Raw genomic sequence first — 19,291 nt, forward strand, 5'->3', positions numbered from 1 at the left:
ATCCTCAGTTAAAGTGACGAAGAATGGCACGAACTTTTGAATGGAATGAACAATCCATTGAGCACAGAATGTGGAGTGAGAGAAATTACTGAAAGAAGGGCACAGTTGGGAGTAGCTGACATGAGGTTAGCAATAGGCTTTAGATAAAAATTGAGAACCACCACGTAGACGAAGTGAATGAATTCTGCTTCCCTGGAAGTGGTAGAACGCATGATGGACGGAGCAATGAGAATATAAGTAGCAGAGTAGAGCAAGTAAAGAAAGCAATCCTCGCTAAAATGTCTCTGCTATCATCTAACACATGCCTCAGTCTGAGGAAGTAAATTCTGTGAATACCCTTCTGGAGAACTGTTTTGAATGGTAGTGAATCGTGGACTGTGTGGACAGGGGAAAAGAAAAGAACTGGGGCATTTTACATGCAGGCTACGGAAAATTAAGTGAACTGATAAGATTAAAAATGAAGATGTTTTTCCACATAATCGGTGATGAATGGAATATGTAGAAGCGCTGACTAGAAGATGGGACGGGATGACAGGATTTGTGTCATGACATTAGGAAATAAATTCAATGCTACTGCAAGGATCGTCGAGACCAAAACCTGTAGGTGTAGGCCTAGACTGGAATGTATCCAATAATTAATTGAGAGTGTTGAGTGTAGCTGCTACTCTGAGATGAAGGCGTTGACACAGGAAAGGAACTCGTGGTGTGAAACCACCAAGATGACTGTTGACCCCAGAAACATATCTAAAAAAAAGTTACAAGAGAAGTTACATACGACCGGCCCAAAACATGACTTACTCACCCTCCTGGTAAAGCTGTGGGACCTCTCCAGGTTATGTTCTATACACATACTCCGCAAGCCAATGTTCAGTCCATAGTGGAGGGTGCATTTTACTAATGTTATTGATTTCTATCATATTCCATTCACCTTTCGGCGAGAGAAAAATGGCAATAATTACTGTCTATATGTCTCTGTAAGCACGCTAATCTCTTGTATTCTCGCCATCCTTAAGCGATACATACTAGAGTGGCCGTACATTAGCTGCACCTTCTCCCAACAGAGGTTCTCTAAATTTACTTAGCAAGATTTCGTGAGAACTACGTTGCATTTTTCCAAGGATTCCCATCCACGTTTCTTGAGTATTTCTGTGCCAACCTGTCACGATCCTAGCAGTGTGTCTCTGAATTCATTCGATGTCTGTATTATCACAGGTGCTTGACAAATACTGTGAACAATGGACAATATTCTACAATTGTTCCTTTGTCAACTTTTGTTTTTCCACAGGCGTAACAACACCATGAAACCTTACTGTTAACACAGATGTCACTACTCTAGCCAACGATTGTTGCTCAACTCGGAAACCGGAGATCCGGACACAGAAAGAGGAAAAACTCGGCGTGTGGACCGCTCTATGGGGAAGCTGAGAGTCTTAAAACCGCGTCTGCTGTGCACACTCAATCTGTTTCCAAGATATTTTCTTACTTATTGTCCGATTAACACGTTCTTCATTGTACTCCATTTAGAAAGACTGGATCATTGTTTTGTCCCACAATAGCGAATTAATCACGAGTTTAATATATAAAACAGTCGTTTGAAATAAATAAGTGATAATTACTACTACATACAATATTCCAGTTACTTTCTCTCTAATTACTTGTCAGAGTTCGCTTACCTGCTGGTAGGAAGTGGCCAGAGATCTCACGAGAGAGCACGAAACTCACCATAAGGAGTTGAATGGTTGGTAGTGATGGTGGCAGCATGATTCGTAACGCTCCTGGAACAAAATAGAGAAATGTGCGTTGTCCTTGTACAGCGGGCTAGGAGCGAATACTCACTGAAAACGGAACACACTAAAAACAACACAGCATCAGGGTAGAATAGCACGAATTTTGTGAGGAAACGGAATATGACTTCGATCTCCCAGTGGCTCAAAAGCAGAGTGAAACGTGGTCTTTCCAAGCTTTGTGGGCGGACTGACAGAGTTAGCTCCTTGATTTGTTGTGCGTAAACGTACTATTTTATTAAAGAATACAAGGCAGGATACTTCAATTAAAAACTGCGATTTTTAATTTTTATCTCAATCATCAATCTTTTGACAGGTTTGATGTCAGCCTCTCTGTTTTACTACATCCTGTTAATCTTCCTTGCCCCGACTGTCCAGTGGAAATTACGAGTAGCTTCTTAGGGAGAAGAATTACTTGACTCGTTTCGGCCGGTTCCGCTCGTCAGGAGCAAGCATCGTCAGGTGTTCATTGCCATAGTGGCGGGTTAAAAGCACCGCTTGACACTTTGTTTTTGAACTACAACTTTTGTTACTTCTATTCAGTTTATGTAGATTCTTCTCTGCACTTTAGCTCAACTGTCTCACTGTTCCGTTCATTTTACTTCATCTTGCGTTGGCGAACGTTTGTTCTAAGTCCACGTTGCTTGGAAAGTTTCCTGATCTTTATTTCTTCTTCCTTCCATTATTAAGCTCTACTTACATTTGCTCCTCTGATACCTTTTACTATTCTCAAATCAACTGTTTTTCATCGAGAGCTGTTTTTCACTACATTACCCTTGTTGTAAATTTACGAGCATAATATGTCAGATTGCTTCTCTGATAATTTGCACATTTACTCGCTCTTTCCTTCTCCGATAATATGATGATAATTCTCCTCTGGACTTCTAATAGTAAGTCATCCTTGTCAAAAGTTTTTCGCGTAAGCTCAAAGAATCTTGTAGTTACTTTACTTCCCAGACATTCCAGTAACTCAGAAGATGTGTCATCGACTTGTCTGAGCTAATTCTGAGATATGTTAAACACTGGCAAAGTTACTGCGTTATCTTTTCCCACCTCATCAGCTTTTGTTCCTTTTCTGTTTCACTCTGGGACGACTCTTGTCCATCGCACTCGCTTTTGTCGTATTTTTTGCCATCCGCCTGCCCTTTCTTCTGCGCTTAAAAGTGATTTCCCACCTGCACCTCGTAATGCAAGCTTTTTCTATTTTATTTATTAGAAATTATTTTTATGCTTCCTCTGTGCACATTTCACTTTTTCCATTTGATTTACACTCATTTTGATTTAATTCGTTTGCATTTCCCATTAATCTCAGTCTTGTTGGCTTCCTAGCTGATCTTTAAGCTACAATCTGAAGTATTCCTCCGCAGCATGATTTTGTGACTCTGCTATCTGCTTTCCGTAAACTTATTGTGCCCTTTTTACTACATTTTTTTACGTAGGTCATCGTCAATGTGTCGCAGAATTTACACTCAATCTCATTCTGTCCTAAAATTTGAAAGCATTGCTTCATCCTGTTGTCCTTTTTCTTTAACCCTCGGAACAACGGTTCGAACAACATGTGGACAATTTGTAATTAGTTTACTACATCGAAGTCTGTTACAAAATACGTGTTTCCGAGTGCAGAGATATGCAAAAGTGCGAATACATCTAGAAACGTATTTTCGCACATTATAACAAACAGGAACACAACGGCCAGTTACAAAGGAAGGACATAGTGTACATAAACTTGAAGACCTTGACGAGAAATCAGAGAAATTATTATAATAAAAGTATTTCCACTGGATTTATGACAAAACGAGCTGAGAGAGCCTGCATTGGGCGACTATTTACTTCTTCCAGTCTTCTATTAGTCCATCTGCTCCCCCTTCTCTCTGTCCATCTATTCCTTGATCCTCACTGTCTTCTCATCCCCCCTCTTTCTAACACCTCGTTCTCTGTCCTTTCTCTACCTGTTCCCTCTCCCTTTATACACCTCTCCTCCTGCCTCTCTCTCTACCCATCCCCATTGTCCTTGTCACTTACCTCCACCTCACCCTCTCTCTGTTCATCTCCGTTCCCTCCGTCTACCTCCTCCACCCCCACTCTGTCCATTTCCTCCTCTCCGCTCTCTCTATCCATCTCCTCCTCTCCCCTCTCTCTATCCATCTCCTCCTCTTCTCTTCCTCTGTCCATTTCCTCCTCCCCTCTGTCTGTTCGTCTCCCCTCTGCCATCTCTCTGCTTATCTCTGGCTCCCCAATGTCTCTGTCCTTCTCCTTGTCTTTCCTTTCTCTGTCCATCTCCTCCTCTCCTCTCTCTCTCTGTCTATCCCGCCTATCCCTATCCAACTCCTCTTCCTCCTATCTGCACCTATCTCCTTCTTCCTTATCGCTGTCTGTCTGTCTACTCGTCCTCCTTTCTCTCTCCACATAATCACACTCACTACACACCCCTGTAGGAGGCTAGTGGTTCTTACCTCAGCAGCATTTCTTTCCATATTGTAACTAATATATGTACTAAATTTGACTGAAATCGTTCCATGGGTTAGGAGGGCTTTTTACACTTGTCACGTGTTAAACATATTTCACACATATTTGCATATTTAACATATTTCACGGGTATTTGTACTCATATATCACGTGAATGTCTAGCGAAGTTCGCCCTGCTGTTTCATTTTCAGCTTAATGTTTATGACATAGTATCTCCTGAACTACATGCTGTACAGCGATATAATGTTGCAGGTACATCGAGTGGTATATGTGCCTATTGTCTGAGAAATATATTGTGAAGAGAGTTAGTAGTAAATCCGTAAAGAATTAAAACGTCATCCATGATGCGGCAGTTTCAGTTTACGACTTCATATCTCCTGAACTATGAGGCGTAAAATGATAGACTTTTCTAGGTACATTCAACGGAATACGTGAGTGCTGTGTACGAAATGTCTTGTGAAGAGAGTTAGTAGTAAAGAAGTAATAAATTAAAACATCATGCATGATGTGGCAGTTCACGCATCTCATTAATTGACGTCATGTGTACTGGATTGTATGTCGTACAATATATTTCTGCAGGTAAATCCAGTGACACACGTAACTACTGTCTGTGGAAAGTGTTGTGTATTGTTTACTAGCAACGAAATAAAAAAAAATAACGTCTTGCATTACGCGATTGTTTTTACGCATTCTACATCTGTACTCTGCAAAACATAGTAAGGTGCATGGTAGAGGGTCTAGTTATAAGGGTTTCTTCCCATTCCATTCACGTATCGAACGCGGCAAGTATGATTGTTTGAATGCCTCTGTGCGTGCAGTAATATTCCTAAACGTATCCTCACGATCCCTATGCGAGCGATATGTAGGCGGTTGTAGTATATTCCTTGAGTAATCATTTAAAGCCGGTTATCGGGATAGTTTACGTCTATCTTCAAGAGCCTTCCAGTTCAGTTCCTTCTGTATCTCTGTGACATTCCACTATGGATTAAACGAACCTGTGACCATTCCTGCAACCATTCTCTGTTGATTAGATTGGATTCAGTTTTCGTTCCATATACCCAAAAAATGAGATGATTCTCGTTGGTGTGGAACATGTCAGAAAGTATGACATAAAACCATAAAACATTTGAATATAATACTTACTACACTGGAGATTTGTCAAGAGATAGACGAAAATAAGCTAATACGATGCAGTAAACTGGGACAGCTAATATTTACAAAATTAAAAAACTGTCAAAATGAAACACTGTTATACACTATTAATAAATTTATCATACACAAAATACCTAATCTTGACTGTTGTGACAAAGTGTAGTCAAAACTGTAATCTAACAGATATTTTTACTTAAGCTCATTAAAAAGTCTTTCAAACTCTGTTTAATCCGTGCTTTATCTAAAACAAAGTTTCTAATGGTTGCTGGCAATTTATTAAAAATGTATGTTCCTGAATAGTGGACCCCTTTTTTAACCAAGGTAAGTGTTTTTAGGCCTTTATGTAGATTCTTCTTATTATTAGTATTGATACTGTGTACTGAGCTATTGGTTGGAAATTGAGATGTATTACTTGCAACAAATTTCATTAAGGAATAAATATACTGATACGCAGTGGCTAGAATACAAAGTTCCTTGAACAGGTTTCAACGAGATGGTCTTGAATTTACACCACGAATGATTCTTATCACACCCTAAAAACGTTTGCTCGGTTTGATGAGTTGCTCCAGAATATGATTCCATACCACATAATAGAATGGAAGTAAGCAAAGTATGCAAGTTTTTTGCATTTATACCTCCTTCATCTGACCTCATTCTCACGGCAAATACAAACTTGTTTAGGCTCTTAAGCAATTCTGTGGTATGCTCTTCCCAACTGAATTTAATATCGAGTTTTAATCTCAGAAATTTAACAGTTTCAACCTCTTCGATCTGCATGTCTTCATACGTTATACTCTTGTTGGAAGGAAATCTCTTACAGGTTCTGAACTTCATATAGAGTGGGTCTTCTCAAAGTTTAATGACAAAGAATTAGCTTTAAACCAATTATTAATGTCAGTGAAAATTTGATTAGAAGCTATTTCTAAATCTGTACTTGACTTGCTACTTATTGCAATGTTCATATGATATACAAACAAAACAAACTTAGCATCTGGCAATGTAACAGATGAGAGATCATTAATATACACAAGAAAAAACAATGGACCCAGAATAGAGCCTTGAGGAACACCACATGTAATTCATTCCCAGACAGATGAAGACTGACTGATTGCTTGCTAGACAGGTATTTCACAACTTTCAATAGCCCATTTTAGTACTATTTGGTACGTGTCCCACATGCTTGAGCAATATTCTAGAAGCAGTCGCACAAGTGATTTGTAAGCAATCTCCTTTGTAGAGTTACTGCACTTCTACAGTTTTCTACCAATAAGCGAAGCATACCACCCGCTTTACCCATGACTGAACCTACATGGTCATTCCATTTCATATCTCTACAAAGTGTTACACACAAGTATTTATATGAGTTGACCCATTCCAATAGCTAGTCATTTAAATTATAGTCATAGGATACTACATTTTGAGAACTGCAAAATTTTACATTTCTGAACATTTAGATCGCGTTGCCAATCTCTGCACCACGTTAAAATCTTATCAATATCTGACTGAATATAGTACTTCATTATAGGTAATTGCATCATTTGTAAAAAGCCTTATTTTACTATTAATATTGTCTGCAATGTCAATATTCAATATTCAATGTGAACAACAAGTGGAGAGCGAGTTTGGTTTCAAATGATTGATGTTTTCGAAATCCTTGCCGGCTGGCATTGAGAAGCTCATTCTGTTCAAGATACCTCATTATGTATTCAAAGATTTTACAACAAATCCATGTCATTGGTATATATATATATATATATATATATATATATATATATATATATATATATATATATATATATATATATTTTCAGTGTTTGTGACGTCGTATCTCCAGAACTAAGTGTCGTACAATGGTTTAATTTTGCTGGTACATTCAGTGATATACGTGAATATTGTATGAAAATGTGTCACGAACACAGTTAGTAGTAGATAAGTAATAAATTAAAATGTCGTGCTTTATGTGGCATGAACACCAAATAAGTAGTAAGCGATAAACTAGTTCCTTTCATCATTTTGTGGGGGTCATCAGCAAGAAAAGATTTCGTACAGCTTTGAAATTATGTGTAAATGTTGCAAGTCTCTAAGTAGACAGATTCTCAAATACTGGATAAGTACAGTATGGGATTCTCGCGCCGTGGACTCCACAGCCTTTTCACCCTCACCCCCACTTCTTTAATAGGTAGGTGGTTGTTAACCCCAAAGTGATTCTTTCCAGACATTGAATGGTAAGTGTACTAGGTTTCTTGAGATCGGTTCAGTGATGTGGAACATGCGTACATTCAAAGATACGTACATCCTTTTTTTTTTTTAATTTGTTCACTAACACCGCTTTCAAATTCTGTTTTTTCCATGTAATAAAAGAGAACACACACAACAATACAGGGTGGTCCATTGATAGTGACTGGGCCAAATATCTCACGAAATAAGAGTCAAACAATAAACTACGAAAAACGAAACTTGTCTAGCTTGAACGGGGAAACCAGATGGTGCTATGGTTGCCCCGGTAGATGGCGCTGCCATAGGTCAAACGGATATCAATTGCGTTTTTTAAAAACATGAACCCCCATTTTTCATTACATATTCGTGTAGTACGTAAAGAAATATGAGTGTTTTAGTTGGACCACTTTTTTCGCTTTGTGATATATGGACCTGTAATGGTCACAAACGTATAAGTACGTGGTATCATGTAACATTTCGCCAGTGCGGACGGTATTTGCTTCGTGATACATTAGCCGTGATAAAATGGACCGTTTACCAATTGCGGAAAAGGTCGATATCGTGTTGATGTATGCCTATTGTGATCAAAATGCCCAACTGACGTGTGCTATGTATGCTGCTCGGTATCCTGGACGACATCATCCCAAGTGTCCGGACCGTTCGCCGGATAGTTACGTTATTTAAGGACACAGGAAGTTTTCAACCACATGTGAAACGTCAACCACGACCTGTAACAAATGATGATGGCCAAGTAGGTGTCTTAGCTGCTGTCGCGGCTAATCCACACATCACTAGCAGACAAATTGAACGAGAATCGGAAATCTAAAAACGTCCGTGTTGAGAATGCAACATCAAAATCGATTGCACCCGTACCATATTTCTATGCACCAGGAATTGCATGGCGACGACTTTGAACGTCGTGTACAGTTCTGCCACTGGACACAAGAGAAATTACGGGACGATGACAGATTTTTTTGCACGCGTTCTATTTAGCGACGAAGCGTCATGCACCAACAGCGCTAACGTAAACCGGCATAATATGCACAATTGGGCAACGGAAAATCCACGATGGCTGCGACAAGTGGAACATCAGCGACCTTGGCGGGTTAATTTATGGTGCAGCATTATGGGAGGAAGGATAATTGGCTCCCATTTTATCGATGGGAATCTAAATGGTGCAGTGTATGCTGATTTCCTACATAATGTTCTACCGATATTACTACTAGATGTAACTGCATGACAGAATGGCGATGTACATTCTACATTATGGAAGTCCGGCACATAACCCGCGTGCGGTTGAAGCGGCATTGAATAGCATATTTCATGACAGGTGGATTGGTGTTCGAAGCACGTTCACCGGATCTGACGTCCACGGATTTCTTTCTGTGGGGAAAGTTGCAGTATATTTGCTACCGTGATCCACCGACAACGCCTGACAACATGTGTCAGCGCATTGTCAATGCATGTGCGAACATTACGGAAGGTGAACTACTCGCTCTTGGCCCGGTCACGATTAATGGACCACCCTGTACATTCATAACAAATACAACCGATAATTCATTACTTCTGCAGTCAAGTAAAGTGTTGTTTACAGTTTCTGTTGTCTTATATTCAAGAGTTGGACAGTTTAAAGCGCAAGCAAAACTTATTAAGAGAAAGTCGGTTTAAGTGCTCGACATTATTGATTATCTTTGGTTGTTGAGAAACGCAGCTACTTGCCGGATTGGTGTTGTAGTAAAAGTATGTCCACCATAAAAAGCTTATGCAAGTTTTGAATACAGTTTCTGCAGTGATTTTGGATACGAATTCTGAACGAATTAGTTAATCATGCATCGCAGAGATACGCTGAGAAAGAGTGTATCTATGGTCGGCATAGCAACCAGGATAAACCAGACCGCTAAAAGGTGGAGAAAATTTGACATTAATACGTTAAACTTTAAAGAGAAGATACAAGTTACTTCTCAGATCTGCCAGCAAGAAAAGCGGTAAGAACCTGTGTGAAACCATTATCTTCGGACGCAGTGTTGCGAACGGGCTTAAACAATACCGTGGTCGTTTGATCTGACTCTTAATCATGTGCGTGTATTCGTTGTCAGCGCGTTACATTTGTCGACTACACAAAATGTATAAGGTCGTTCCACTGGACACATTGTAGCACAGTAAAAAAATTACAAACAGAGAAGGTAACAATCGAAAAAATACAGTTATACGGAAAAGGCCACTCGGGAACATAGATTACCTATATAAAACCACACGGAAAAAATAAGTTTTCATTACAAAAACTAGATTCATACTATAGATTCTCATTAGCTGTTAAATTTAAATCCACATAAAATCTCTTATTTCCTCCCCCCCCCCCCCCCCCCTGTTTTTAGTTAATGTATTTTCATGTCACGAAAAATGTAAGGTTTCGTCATGTAACTACTCTATGTCATTTTCGTATCTTCAAGAATACTCTGTGTAGTTTTCGTGTCTTCTGTAGATGTAGTATGTAAATCACATATCATGTTCATCTGCTTGGATTGTTATCAAGATATCTTTACGTGTGGTGAGTCTTTTATTCTTTCACTTCATGCAATGTAACACGGCAGTTATGTAACAAGTTCCATTTGTCAGCTTAGGCACCGATGACCTGAGCAGTTTGGTCCCATAAGTTCTTACCTCAAATTTCCAAATTTTTTGTAGCTAGTTTGGGAGACGAAGGTTATACTGTCATCAGAGGTGCTGCATTTTAACTGTCCCCATTTTCGCACTTTACTTACAAAATGTTCATTATTTATTTTCTTCACATATAGTATTGTTCACCTGTTTACTTTTATAGCTAGAGATCAGTGGAAGCATAAACGCTGAAATGTCTGTTTTCCTTCTCGGTCCAATAGAAACTGCAGCGGGACTAAAAATAACTAGCTAAGCCCGTGAAACCCGGTCAACAACTTCAGGATTCAAACGTCCTGCAGATGAAATGAGCGCCGTTCTACTTTCCCTGTGGGCTTTTCCTCCTCTTGGGAATAACCGCCAGGTAACAGTAAGTACTGAACAGCCATTACCAAGTAAGTATACCGTTAAATCTTCAATACAGGCACTTCAGTAGGGAATTGATACTCACGGTCAGTCTCAAATCACAATCGTTTGCTGCATTTTAGCGACTGTTTCTTTCCTTTTGACATTGACATCGCGTTACGAAATTTTGCTTACCGTTACAACCATTTATTTTTATGCACTTTGCGTACATAAACTTTAAAGGAGACATCGTGGACGTTGGGTAGCAAAAATAGCCATTATCGGTAGCCTCTGCAAACCACGCGAAGGTTATCATTGACATCGCGTTACGAAATTTTGCTTACCGTTACAACCATTTATTTTTATGCACTTTGCGTACATAAACTTTAAAGGAGACATCGTGGACGTTGGGTAGCAAAAATAGCCATTATCGGTAGCCTCTGCAAACCACGCGAAGGTTATCAATGTAACCAAAGCAGTGTGTTATTTAAGTACGATTAGTAATATTCCTTTTGTCCTCACTTTGCTTGTACGGCTTAACGCACAGCGTACTGGCTTGCGAGAAGGAAAGAAGGAAAGGAAAATCGGGGCTGAACGTCCCATCGTGGATGACGTCACACACGGAATGTGACGTACTAGACAGGGAACTGAGTGAGGCAAGGATCGAAAGGCTGTGCCGAATCAGCGAAGACTGGTCTGACATACCACCCGATCTAAGTATGGTTTTCTACATTTGTTTACGCAAATTTCCGGCTGCTTCACTATCATGTATTTATAATTCTGTCTTAGGGAAACTGACAGTTGTTGAGAGAGGATGGGAACCTGGAAAAATGATAAAATTGCCTGTAATTCTCAAGTAGTTGGTGGATGGCACTCCATAATTACCAGGTCGTACCGAAGGAGTGACAAATAATGTAAACAGAGAAGAATAGTTTTTCTATCTTTGCGATAAATGTTTAGGAACGAGAAAAAGAAGAGACACATACCAAAATTTCCCAGTGCCATTTCAGCAGTGCAATTTGTGACATGTAAACAAATCAAATAAGCAGATATTTGCATAGAGTAAATGCATCATTCCAGACGCTAGATATTTCTCAGTTTATTCACCGCAGTGATAGGTTCAACATGGAGGCGCTGATAATTTCGTCTTTGCCTGTTTCAAGGCTGGTTTTCTTTCTTGTAAGGAGAACCTCAGATACATCATAGCCTTCTAGTAAGCCGCCACCTGTAACAGCTGATACGCCATTCAAGGCCGAGGAAGCTACGTCCAAGTCATTCTCGTCGACGCTGAACTACAGGCCATCCTGTACGAATTGTGATGATCAAAACTAATTTGTCATCGGCATTCGGTAGTGAAGGAAACATAGTAAAATGGTTCAAATGACTCTGAGCACTATGAGGCTTAACGTCGGAGGTCTTCAGTCCCCTAGAACTTACACCTACTTAAACCTAACTAACCTAAGGACATCACACACATCCATGCCCGAGGCAAGATTTGAACCTGCGACCGCAGCAGTCGCGTGGTTCCGGACTGAAGGGCCTAGAACCGCTCGGCCACCGCGGCCGGCTGGAAACATAGTAGTTTTGGTGAGTTTGTAAGTACCACTCTATATGTTAATACTCGGTGCTATTCCGCGCTGGGGAGCGAATTCATATTATAGATTTTGGAGAACTGGAGTGGTGGAGGGAACGAAGTATTGTTTGTCACCAAAAAATTCATAACGGTTGGAAAACTATGTTTATGAATAGCCAAACAATCTAATGCTACGACTTTGTAATAGGTACCTACTACCTGTCACACAACTGAGAAAGTAGTATAAGATCTGTTCATATTATTGTGCTTGTTAGGCAGGTAACCATCAGACAGATGCTAATACTTTGTATATTCACATTTTTAGTAGTTTTCAAGTTGACTAATAACACGAGAAGGAACATCGCGAACTTTGAGCTACTACATCGTTCTAGAATATTGAGCCATCTGACATTTCTATTTGCAAGGCGAACGGTGAAATAGTTTTGAGATTTCAGATGTGTCTGCACGTTTGTGCTTCTTACCAATATCTACAATACCTAGGACATCTCCTGGCTTTCTTCAAACTGATACAGGACCGATACGTCAGTCTGAATGGTGAGGTAGGACGGGAGTTCGGTTTGCGAATTCCATTTTAGGGGGTGTGGTTAGGGGTGGAACAGGGGAAGCAGCTCCCCTCATTTTGTGCATCTTTATCGATAAACAGATCACATTTATCAAGAAAAAAACTAACAAATAAAAATAGCGTTTTGTGATAGTAATGAAAACCTACATTAAATTATCTGAAGAGTTCAAAGCGAAACATGGGACAGACGTTTTCCATCAAATCAGCGAAATTTACCTTTAAAATAGCAATTACTAGTGATTCTGAAGTACTTGTGATCAATATTATCAATTCTTTTATAACATGACAAGCTGCACGTCTCACTAGTTATGGATGAATGCTATCTTTGTTTCTACGGAGGGCGATTCCTATGTCACAGTAGTTCTGATTTCGGAGTGTGCGTTCAACACACGTAGTGTGGTACTTTGATAATGTGACACCCTTCTCATATAGCATCTAATTCTACATCTACATCTGGATGTCTACTCTGCAACTCGCGTTTAAGAGCATGACAGAGGGTCCATCGAACTACCTTCAAGCTATTTATCTACCGTTCTACTCTTGGACAGCATGAAGGGAACACGAACACTGAAACCTTTCAGTGCGAGCCCTGACTTCCTTTATTTTATTGCGGAGATCATTTCTCCCCGTGTAGGGGATATCAACAAAATATTTTCGCATTCGGAGGAGAAAGCGGATGGTTAAAATTTCGTGAAAAGATCTAACAGCAACAAAAACAAAACCTTTGTTTTAATGATTGCCATCTCAACTCTCTCCCCTGTTTGGCGATAATACAATACGATGTCGAAGGAAATGAAAACGTAGAAATTGGTACTAGTGTCCTTGAAAATTCTGTGAAGTATTTGAAAGTGAATAGGATCAAAGAACGCAATAGAATCCCTGATGGATTTAGAAGTCGGAGACTATGATTACTGCAGATCTCTTGATTGGAGACTCCAGAAACTGCTTGATAATCAAATGTGGTTAATCAGGGAGAACACCTTCACATCTTCTAAGTTGGACAACAATGGTATCCGTCGATGGAAAAGAAATACTCGTATAAAGCCATATAGATTAGGGAAGCATCGGTAGTCTCATTAAATTCTAAGGCTAAAGATGAAGTAATGAGGTCTCAAATGTGGTCTTCTGTTTTATGAAGATATTTATTCTAGTTTTACCCGGTCCTTAGAGCCGGCCGGAGTGGCCGAGCGGTTCTAGGCGCTACAGTCTGGAACCGCGCAAGCGCTGAGGTCGCAGGTTCGAATCCTGCCTCGGGCATGGATGTGTGTGTTGTCCTTAGGTTAGTTAGGTTTAAGTAGTTTTAAGTTCTAGGGGACTGATGACCTTAGAAGTTAAGTCCCATAGTGCACAGAGCCGGTCATTAGATGAAGAAATTACTCCAGTGGAATATTGATCTAAGTTTAAAATTTCGTTAAATGCAGAATTCCCGGTGTGGCTGGTGGCTGGTATGAATGCAGAAAATTGCGAGGTAATGCAGGTCTCTAAAAGCAAAAATTTCCCGTCATTTCTAAACCTTAACGCCAATGAATACTCAAGTGATGACGTCGGTATGACACTGAGGTATCACATATGGTCGTCTGAGTGTAAGGTGATCTTGACTTTGCCAAGTTATGAACATCTGAGAATGGAAGGTGAAGTTAGGTAAATGCTTTATTTGAAGTATTACAGTAGCCGAGTAGTAAAGGAGAAGAATAGTTCCTCGTTTCCTCCTATCATAAAGAAATGCATCTAAAGCAACCAGTTCGAGTAGCTTGGCCGTTATCATACTTTCTTGCTGAATTCTTTTTTTTTTTCGGAAGTAGCCTGCAGCGGTTGTTTCTGCCCATTACTGTATAATTAGACTCGTTCTGCGTCCTTAAAGGCTCTATTTCATGACGAAATTCACGGAACACGAGTGCGAATGAAGGAATAACTGAGTGAATGTTCGGATCGTTACAAATACACTAGGACACTCCAAGTCAGTATCGAATGAGCCTGTTTAAGCGACATTTGTTTGATCGGGGATGGTTGGTACAGGTTTGTCTAGATGTAGACGAATAGTCATCAGTTTAATGAAGTCACATGACTGATCTGTAGACGAGATGAACAGCCCAATTTTTAAGATGATTGGAGAAAGCTGGGGAATATGATGCAAAAAACTTTTTAAGAACTTACGGAGCTAAACTGTAGCAAGCGGCTTTTAAACAGTATGCACCTGATTGTATACACACATGGTTATATCTAAGATAAGAGATCAATGTGGTATCATTTAGTGATAGCTCCTACACACTGATCGTAAATGGAATGAAAAGTGACTTTAATGTCACTGATACAAGGATAGTGACTCAGACAATAACAGGCTTCGTATGCAGTTTGTTAGAAGTTAAGTCATATGGCACTGTTGGCTGCGATACACTCTATAGTTAGAGCTGCGTAATTGGAAAAGGTTTTCTTTCTTTGCAGACATTCGCACAATTGCTTGACGAACTGAGTGTGTTGTGTCGCAAGCGTACAGAATGAGTAACGGTGAAATTCGGTGCTGGTCCATACCTTACTTCTATCGAATGGCGTCAAAAGGGCCGCTGAGCTTAACGCCTCCATTTGACGGACACCATAGTGTCACATGCCCTAAATTCGCTAGACACTGCGGAGAGATTGGAACTTAACCTAAGGCCGCAAAATCTGGTGATTAGAAACCATATGCCACCAACTCTGGTCCATTTCCAATCCAAATACTGGCGATTATTATTTCGTGTGACACCAGGAGTCGTACTGACTAATTCGGAGTCGATCACCACGATAAGAGCGTGTGTTGGTCATCGGCTACGGGTGTAAGGATATGTCTTTGCTATTATATATCTATTGTTTTGGGGTACTATTACACTAGATCCTGTAGGTTTGCTAAATCTCAACATGGTTTTCAACTCAGGGATTATTTTTTGTATGAGAAAAATGATCAAATGTGGATACCCTACACTATGGTTCCTGTGCGAATCTGCGCGAGTCGTATCTCAAGCTAATGAGATGCTAATGACATAGCACTTACAATTTCATCATTAGCGCTGAGACATTCTGATGTACAAAACAACGTTCGGCTATCGAAGAACAATTTTCTTGGTAAAATAATGCTTGTAATTCATCACTAAATAAAACTTTAGGTTAGCTTCTCCCGTGTGTTCACCAAAAGAGACGTAATGTTTCACATTTACTTTGACACTGACTTTCATCGTATTCCAGCGAAATCTCGTGACAGCGTCATTAATAAACATGGCCTCAAGGCCTGTAAAGTACGTACCTTAGGAGCTATGAGTACTCATTCGTCTTGGCTAGTGTGAAATACATCTCTTCTCCAGAACAAGTGCTCATAGTTCATAGGTATGTATTATAGTGCCCATGCTTACCAGACTTTTTTTCTTTTTTTGATTCATACTACCATCTCTGAAAGTTTGTCGGTGGAGTTTTGGTTCATCCTATGTGTGGGTAAAATTACGCAACGATAAATAATGAGGCGAATATTTGAAATCAGTTACAAAAAACGAATGGAAGACAGATTTGTGGAAGTTCGGAGTAACTGTACCAAAAGGAAACCGAATGCAAGGCTAGAGCAACTAATTTTATAATACTGCTCTAACGCTTGCAGTCTTCATCAAATAGGCATGAGAGTACACATGGAACGAATCCAGGGACGCGCTGCAAGTATCGTAGCATGATGCTGCAGGCCATACGAAAGTCTAACGCAGATGATTAGGGAACTAACATGGGAATCTCTGGAAGGAAGGTTACATTCTTCCCTGCTAAACACTATTCGGAAAATCTAGAGAAGAGATAGCTGAGGACCACGATACAACATTTCTGTTGGATGCATTTTATATCCCATGGAGGTATCGTGAGAATAAGATAAGAAAGATCAGAACGCGAGCCGAGGCATACAGCCGTCGTTACCTACTGACATACGTAAAGATAGTAGAACAGAAAAAATAATATTGGATTGAAGTACCCTCCTGTGCAGCGACTAGCAGAGTGTCTATGTACAGATATTGTGAAACTTTGCGTTCGTCTACCTTCGAATCTACCGTGGCGTCCCTCGAAATCACTACTGTGGCCGCGACGTGCGGTGCGCCACACAAATCACGCGACTTAATGTTCCGCATATCAAACCGGAAACGTTTATTGGCGGATCAGAATGCATTCTGTACACTGCGACACTATCCAGTGGATCTAAAAATGTGTCACCAGCCTGTCTTTGACCCACCAAACACAGTTAAGCTTCTCACTTATTTAAAGTCAATTAATGCCATGTAGAAATCCAATTACTATCAGAAAAATTCCGATATGAGAAAAAATGAAATCATCCTATGATGGCATTGATGGCCTGGAGTCCCCTGGGGAAGTTCGACAGCCGAGTTGCAAATCTTTTCAGTTGATGCCACATTTGGCGACTTGCGCGCCGATGTTGATGAAACTATGATGATGATGATGACAACACAACACCCAATCCCTGAGCGGAAAAAATCCCCGACTCTCCCGGGAATCGAACACGGGCCCGCCGCATGGTAGTCAGACACGCTGACCACTTTTTTTAAAATCTCATTTTCTTCGTTCTTATTCGTTCTATTTGTTCGGCCGGACGTCTCATGACGCTGGAGCAAGATCATCGCTGATCCATAGTTTTTTTTACTACACACTGACCGAACACGCTGAGCTACCCTGCCGGGACCACTCAGCTAAGATGATGGGCAATTCCGAGACCCGAGCACTGAACTGGAATAGGAACACAGCTAACAGTTGATACACCGCCTCCAAATTGGCTCCTGACAGCTTCTACCGGCAAAATTCACACTATGAACAGGGGTACGGCTCAACGTCAACGGGTCAAAAGGCACCTACTAACACAACAATCAAACTTCCACGGCAATAAATGGAATTTATTTGATTGAATTAGACCTCACCAAGTCAGGGTCGTTCAATAAACGCCATCTCTAGCTATTTACCGTAGCCACGCCGTGATATACGAAACCCTCTTCCTACGAGTACATGATCGCCCACTAAAAGGCAACAGTCGCCTACAATTCCGGAAAAAGTCCAAACAGTCAACGTTCGAATTACTGTAGTTTTTGAAAAGTTACTTTGTTAATCATGATGTGACATTAAAGTCCAGCCTCCAGTCAAACATTTCAAGGTTCAGACTCCGGTATAAACGGACCACGACTTGCCCCCGAGCCCTACGATGGTTGCCGAGCGACTCCTCGATTTCGCGAACAATAAACCGCTCCAAGAAATTGTTTAACACATAGCCCTGTCATCGAGTCAGAACTAGGAGCAGAATGCAGGGAGTCTCACTGGCATTATACGGCTTCCGCTGATACCGCTTAAGTAAAGTGCTGCCTCTTGGCAGGACTTCGGTTGCACAGCACTGACCATCATGAGACAATCACTCTCCCCTGAAATCTGTCTGCCACGCCCCAACCACCATCCATTTAGGAGGATTACAGAAAGGCCGACCCAACATCCTCAAGTTGTGGAAAGCCTCCTCCACCCGGATGTCGAGAAGAGTCTACGGTGTCCTCAGTAGCTACAGAACGAATACACAGGTGCGACAAGAAAATGATATGTCATAGTATATGTAGGTGTAGATAGGTGTCGCCTCGATACTTTGCCGGAAAACACGGTGACAGGGTGTTGCAGATGCATTGTGTCGCAGTTTACCACTAACACACCCGTTTGGATACTCAGGAGCATTGTATTACTTCGAGTCAGCGATTGATAAGATCAGCAGTATGCCATCGAAAGCAGACGTAGCTGCGGCAGTGGTTGTGTGTACAAAAGTGACGTATTTGACAGGTACTGAAAATATCTAATGGTTTGCTTTCAGGTGTTCAAGCGAGTTGTTGATCGACAACTTGGTTGAACAGCCGAAAGCACACCAATCAATCACGCCAAGAAAACCTGAGAGACCACTGAAGAACTATTTGATTTGTCATTGGAGACTACTTACGGTTCACTGATAGACGGTGTCTGCGAAGTGTCCTCTCCAGAAGCGGCTGCAAACACCCTCCCAAGGAGGAAGAAAAGGAAGTTCAGAACTGGATTACGGACTGCGGCGTTCCTGAACAGCACTGTACCAGCTTGTTCGTATGTGGCGTAGGACTCTGGGTAGCTTGCATGAGATGTGTAACGTTCCTCTCTTAAGGTCCGTGCTCGTAGCGCAGCGTGGGTCTGCAGACCCCAGTGGAAGCTGCCGTGGTGGCGATAGTGGTGGACTGGTGGGCGGAGACGGCGGCTGGCCGCTGGCTCGACGCCGGATGGTGGCCGGTGGTGGGGACAGAACAGGACGGCTCCTCCAGAGGAGCTGAGCGGCCGCGAATCCGTGTCAGGGCGGCTTTCGCGCCACATCTGGGCGCCGCTCGGGCCATTGGGACGACTCACGCACGCGACGAAAGCAAATCCGCTCATTAGCAGGCAGCTAGTCTCTGTCCACGCTGCCAGCACCTTTCTCCTGCGCCCTCCCACTCGGTAACGGTACGTGTGCTCTTCAGG

General features: G+C 41.2%; 1 protein-coding gene across 1 annotated transcript in view; it reads right to left on the reverse strand.

Annotated features, from left to right (window-relative positions):
• The window catches only part of LOC126272995 (uncharacterized), a 42,297-nt gene extending 23,291 nt beyond the window's left edge, over positions 1-19,006 (reverse strand). The window contains exons 1-2 of the mRNA XM_049976348.1: positions 18,750-19,006; positions 1,674-1,775 (exon numbers count right to left, since the gene is read on the reverse strand). Of these exons, the coding sequence (XP_049832305.1) occupies positions 1,674-1,761 (88 nt within the window). The 5' untranslated portion in view covers positions 1,762-1,775; positions 18,750-19,006. The remainder of the gene's footprint in view (positions 1-1,673; positions 1,776-18,749) is intronic.
• Between the last annotated feature and the right edge of the window lie 285 nt (positions 19,007-19,291).

The sequence above is a fragment of the Schistocerca gregaria genome, chromosome 5 (genome assembly GCF_023897955.1).
Source record: "Schistocerca gregaria isolate iqSchGreg1 chromosome 5, iqSchGreg1.2, whole genome shotgun sequence".
Taxonomy (NCBI): Eukaryota; Metazoa; Arthropoda; class Insecta; order Orthoptera; family Acrididae; genus Schistocerca; species Schistocerca gregaria.